The sequence below is a fragment of the Salvelinus fontinalis genome, chromosome 4 (genome assembly GCF_029448725.1).
Source record: "Salvelinus fontinalis isolate EN_2023a chromosome 4, ASM2944872v1, whole genome shotgun sequence".
Lineage (NCBI taxonomy): Eukaryota > Metazoa > Chordata > Actinopteri > Salmoniformes > Salmonidae > Salvelinus > Salvelinus fontinalis.
The window spans coordinates 2,041,615-2,047,543 of NC_074668.1; the positions used below are offsets into that span (position 1 = coordinate 2,041,615).

Below are 5,929 nucleotides of genomic sequence, written 5' to 3' on the forward strand. Positions count from 1 at the left end.
GTGAGTAATTACTTATTTGTCTGTTTTGTTTATTGACAACCAATAATACAAGACAAAGAACAGACCAGAGTGTTAATCTGATACTATAAAAACTACAGGCCTTGTGAACAGCAGTCTGTCTTCCTCAAGGCTACAAATTAAATCAGTTTCTTTACATTTATCAAAACTCTCCCCAAATGTTGTCAAGGTAGGTTGGATTAAGATGTATAGATGTTCATTAAATTATCAAGAATTTTCACATCATAGATCTCACACAAAATATCTACCATAGAGGTCAACATTTTAGTGAGATTGAATGTAACTGTAATAACTCATACATTTTGTTATCCATTATCAATATTCATTCCTCTCCATCTTGGATAATGGATGATCAGGATCATTACCATAAACCTCCCACAATATATCTGCCATATAGCTCAACATTTCACACACCAAAATTAAAATAGAATCAGCTTGAATTTATCTTGATGTCTTATTATGAAGCATTCAGTCATTCTCAGACTGCTCACATAGTAGTGCTGCTTACATCCCTTTCCCTAGATGTACATTAGTAATGAATGTGATGAACAGTCATTCCAATATGATGTGTGGTATTTCTTTAAATTATGTAATGAGACAGAAATTCAATGAACAATAATAACTAATGCATTCTGTTTTACATGATCAATATTCATAACCCTCCATCTTGGATAATGGATGATCAGAAAATGGTGGGTAATTACTTATTTGTCTGTTTTATTTATTGACAACCAATAACACAAGACAAAGAACAGACCAGAGTGTTAATCTGATACTATAAAAACTACAGGCCTTGTGAACAGCAGTGTGTCTTCTTCAAGGCTACAAATTAAATCAGTTTCTTTACATTTATCAATACCCTCCCCAAATGTTCTCAAGTTAGGTTGGATTATGATGTCACATGTTCTTCAGATTCTACTGAATGTACATTCCATAGAACCCTGCCTCCTGACACAATATCCTGTATCTGCCATAGAGCCCAATGCTGGTTATCACTAACAATGAACATAATCATTTGATCAGAGATAGGACAATAACAAAACAACATTATTTATGAAGTTAACCAGATCTCATTGGTGCCCACAGTCCCTACATGAGGGAGCCTTGAGTGACAGGAGAAATCTGATTGGTCTGTTTGTTCTGTATATAGTGATTTAGTCTACCACACAGAACTCACCTCTCTGTTTTACACCATAGGATCAGGTTTGTGGTATTTACAAAATGAGACCCATGGGGACCAGCTGAAGAGGGAGAAATCAGCTGGTGAGCTTGGTAAGTATGAGAGAGTCTGGAGGAGAGAGGATTGAATCAGGGAACATGAGTGATGTCATTCAGTTTTTCAGACTAATTCATTTGTAATGTATCAAATAGTCAATAGACCAGTTGATGATTGGTTCAGCTCAGATAACTGTTGACTGGAGGAAATAATTACTAATAATTGTACCACCTCCATCAAATGATAATGTCTTAAAAGAGACATTAGGACAGATGATGAAACAACTAGAGGATAAATACACACAACTGGATGATATGACCCAGGAAGTGAGAGAGAAAGAGAGACTCCTGGAGGAGAAGAACCAGATAATGGGACAGAGGGAGAAACTATTAGAAGAGAAAGAAAACCAACTGGAAGAGAAAGACAAGCAACTAAAGGATAGAGACATTCAACTAGAGGCACTGAGAAAGAACCTGCAGGACAAGAACAGCCAAGTAGAGAACTTCAGAGTCCTACTGCAGGAAAAAGACCTTCAACTAGAGGACAGCAACCACAGACTGGAAGAGAAGGACAGACTACTGCGAGAGAGAGACAAACTACTGGAAGAGAAAGATAAACAGCTGGAAGAGAGAGACAAACTACTGGAGGGAAAAGAAAATGAGCTAAAAGAGAGGAAGCAGGAACTAGAAGAGAAAGATAACCTACTAGACGAGAGAGACATTCAACTAGAGGCACTGAGAAAGAACCTGCAGGACAAGAACAGCCAAGTAGAGAACTTCAGAGTCCTGCTGCAGGAAAAAGACCTTCAACTAGAGGACAGCAACCACAGACTGGGAGAGAAACCCAGACTACTGGAAGAGAAGGACAGACTACTGGAAGAGAGAGACAAACTACTGGAAGAGAAAGAGAACCAACTAAAGGAAAGAGAACTTCAACTAGAGGACAGAAAATATAGACTGGGAGAGCAGGACAGACTACTGGAAGAGAAAGACAAACTACTGGAAGAGAAAGACAAACTACTGGAAGAGAGAGACAAACAACTGGAAGAGAGAGACAAACTACTGGAGGGAAAAGAAAATGAACTAAAAGAGAGGAGACAGGAAGTAGAAGAGAAAGATAACCTACTAGAGGAGAGAGAGAAGCAGTTAAAGGAAAGAGACAACAGCTGGAGGATGTCAACAATGAAAATGCTGAACTGGGTAAGATTATTCACACCATTAATACATTTAGTCTTCTGTACTTTCCTCAATTCTCAGGTTATTGTCGACTCTCCACTGAGTTGTGAATATTGTTGTCCATCACTTCATACTTTCCCTCTGCATCATATTTCTGTCTAAAGTCTTTAACACAGAATTCAGATCCTAGTCCTCCTTTGTTATTTCAGCTCAACAGATATGTGATGTGAAGACTGAGGTAGAGAGACTGAGAAGAGAGATCTCAGCCCAGATGACTGGTGAGTGAGATATGTGATACTTAACATTTCAATAGAAACCCAGAACTCCCCTTCAGTAGGTCTATGTGCCTTCATGTGTCACTGAGGTAAATGTTCCCATTCTAAATGGTTGTTCTATTATTTTAGAACCTGGAGAGACGTCAGATACAGGTTCCATACTCCCAGTCAGGAGGAGACAGAGCAAGGATGATCCTCCAGACAGTGAGTTATCACTATTGTCCTGTTGTCTCCTACTGTTTCTAGTCTATAGTGGACCATCCTTCACTTAGTGAGTTATCACTATTGTCCTGTTGTCTCCTACTGTTTCTAGTCTATAGTGGACCATCCTTCACTTAGTGATTTATCACTATTGTCCTGTTGTCTCCTACTGTTTCTAGTCTATAGTGGACCATCCTTCACTTAGTGAGTTATCAATATTGTCCTGTTGTCTCCTACTGTTTCTAGTCTATAGTGGACCATCCTTCACTTAGTGAGTTATCAATATTGTCCTGTTGTCTCCTACTGTTTCTAGTCTATAGTGGACCATCCTTCACTTAGTGAGTTATCAATATTGTCCTGTTGTCTCCTACTGTTTCTAGTCTATAGTGGACCATCCTTCACTTAGTGATTTATACATGTTGTCTCAAACTGTCATTAATCTTGATATTCTCTATTTTCTCCAATAATCTATATTTCACTCTGATGTGTAATGTATTTGTAGTTTGTTTATACTATGTTTTAAATGTGTCTCTGAGTCAGTATGTTGACCAGTTCTCTATGTTGTGTTACAGTGGGAGGAGAGACCACAGATACAGACCCCACACTTCCACTGAGGAGGAGAAACAGCATGGAGTTAAATCCTCCATTTAGTGAGTTATGGATGTAGATTATATTATATTTGACTCTGTTGTACATCCTCCAGATAGTGAGTTATGGATGTAGATTATATTATATTTGACTCTGTTGTACATCCTCCAGATAGTGAGTTATGGATGTAGATTATATTATATTTGACTCTGTTGTACATCCTCCAGAGAGTCAGTGTGTTGATCAGTGCTGTGTGTTGTGTTGCAGTGGGAGGAGAGAGCAGCAGTCCAGACTCCCCAGTGTCTCCCAGTGTGTCTGAGCTGAGACTAGTGCTGCTGGGGAGGACTGGGGCTGGGAGGAGTGCAGCAGGAAACACCATCCTGGGCAGAGAGGAGTTTGGGGCCCAGACCAGCCCCTCTGCAGTGACCCAGAGGAGTAAGAGGAGAGAGGGGGACGTGTGTGGGAGACGGCTGGTGCTGGTGGACACTCCAGACTGGTTCTGTCCTGGACTCTCTCTGGAGGAGATGAGACAGGATGTGGGGATATGTGTCCGTCTGTCTGCCCCGGGACCCCACGCCTTCCTCCTGGTCATACCAGTGGAGCCCTCTAAGGGGGAGGAGAGAGGGGTGCTGGAGAGAATAGAGGAGATGTTTGGGGAGGGTTGTTGGGAACACACTGTGATTCTATTCACCCATGATGATGTCCTGAAAGAGCAGAGCATTGAGGAGTTTCTCCAAGCAGGAAGTCAGGACCTCCAGCAGCTTGTAGAGAAAAGTGGGAGCAGGTACCACGTCCTCAACATTAAGGACAGGGCCCATGGCACTCAGGTATCAGAGCTGCTGGATCAGGTAGAGGAGATGGTGGCAGGAAACAGAGAGAGATTCTACAGCAGTCAGACCTACCAGGAGGCAGAGGACCAGGTTAGAGAGATGGAGGGAAAGATCCAGAGAGAGAGAGGAGAGAGGAAACAGAGGGAGGAGAGAGACTTGAGAGAGAGGCTGGAGAAGGAGCTGCAGGATTCTCTGAAGGAGAAAGATGGAGAGATCCAGAAGCTCAAGAGAGATATCAGAATTCTCAGAGAACGAATAACAGAACTGGAGAGACAGGTGAAAGAAGAGAGGGATGAGGAGAAGAAAATAGAACTGGAGAGGGAGCTGAAGAGGGAGTCTGATAGGAAGGTGGAGATGGAGAGAAAGATGGAGAGATTGAAAGAGGAGAGAGAGAATGAGAGGAGGGAGATGGAGGAGAGACACAGACAGGAGATAGAGGACATGATGGAGAACTATGAAGGAGAGGCCAAAGTTGATGCAGAGAGAAACCTGATGAAGATAGTCCTACCTGAGTTACAGAGGAACATCATGATCTCACAGACAAAGATGCAGAGGGAGTTCAGCAGACAGATGGAGGAGAAGAATAGACAGATGAAGGAGAAGAATAGACTTATAGAGGAGAAGGATAGAGTGATTGTGGAAAGGGATGGAGACATAGAGGGACTGATAGATAGACTGTGGGAGATGTGCAAATGAGTTACTGTAACTAGCCTGAAGAAGTGCTGGGATACATGGAGAGGTAGAAGAAGGGAGAAGAAGAAGACAGGGAGAACTGATGGAGATCTGAGGAATGTTTGGGCAGATGTAACCTAGTTCACCATTTCACTGAATTAGCCTGACAACGAGGTTAGAGATGAGATGACTTGTTCATGGAGGGATTGGAGAAGTTAGAGATAATCACATGATATTTATCTGACAATGTAAGACCAACGTGATAGTCTGTCTTGTGATGAGTGTCATTGGTGGGAAAACAGGTCAGAATACTGTCTGATCCTGTCTAGAACAACGTGATAGTCTGTCCTGTGATGAGTGTCATGGTGGGAAAACAGGTCAGAATACTGTCTGATCCTGTCTAGAACAACGTGATAGTCTGTCCTGTGAGGAGTGTCATGGTGGGAAAACAGGTCAGAATACTGTCTGATCCTGTCTAGAACAACGTGATAGTCTGTCCTGTGATGAGTGTCATGGTGGGAAAACAGGTCAGAATACTGTCTGATCCTGTCTAGAACAACGTGATAGTCTGTCCTGTGATGAGTGTCATGGTGGGAAAACAGGTCAGAATACTGTCTGATCCTGTCTAGAACAACGTGATAGTCTGTCCTGTGATGAGTGTCATGGTGGGAAAACAGGTCAGAAGACTGGCTGATCCTGTCTAGAACAATGTGATAGTCTGTCTTGTGATGAGTGTCATTGGTGGGAAAACAGGTCAGAATACTGTCTGATCCTGTCTAGAACAACGTGATAGTCTGTCCTGTGATGAGTGTCATGGTGGGAAAACAGGTCAGAATACTGTCTGATCCTGTCTAGAACAACGTGATAGTCTGTCCTGTGAGGAGTGTCATGGTGGGAAAACAGGTCAGAATACTGTCTGATCCTGTCTAGGTCAAATTTTGTCCTTCTGCCCCT

At 42.2% G+C, this 5,929-nt stretch overlaps 1 protein-coding gene across 1 annotated transcript; it reads left to right on the forward strand.

Moving 5' to 3' along the window:
• Positions 1-1,548: 1,548 nt before the first annotated feature.
• On the forward strand, positions 1,549-5,257 carry LOC129852742 (trichohyalin-like). Its single transcript, XM_055918403.1, has 6 exons — positions 1,549-2,337; positions 2,400-2,433; positions 2,619-2,687; positions 2,814-2,888; positions 3,458-3,535; positions 3,741-5,257. The coding sequence occupies exons 1-6, from the start codon at positions 1,549-1,551 to the stop codon at positions 4,997-4,999; spliced, it is 2,304 nt and encodes a 767-aa protein (XP_055774378.1). The 3' UTR covers positions 5,000-5,257.
• Positions 5,258-5,929: the final 672 nt, after the last annotated feature.

Excerpts from the sequence above, each read along its gene's own strand:
- LOC129852742 (XM_055918403.1), top strand. The coding sequence starts at position 1,549 with ATGACCCAGGAAGTGAGAGAGAAAGAGAGACTCCTGGAGGAGAAGAAC. Across the intron at positions 2,434-2,618 it reads CAATGAAAATGCTGAACTGG|CTCAACAGATATGTGATGTG; the intron begins GTAAGATTATTC and ends TTGTTATTTCAG. Across the intron at positions 3,536-3,740 it reads GGAGTTAAATCCTCCATTTA|TGGGAGGAGAGAGCAGCAGT; the intron begins GTGAGTTATGGA and ends GTTGTGTTGCAG.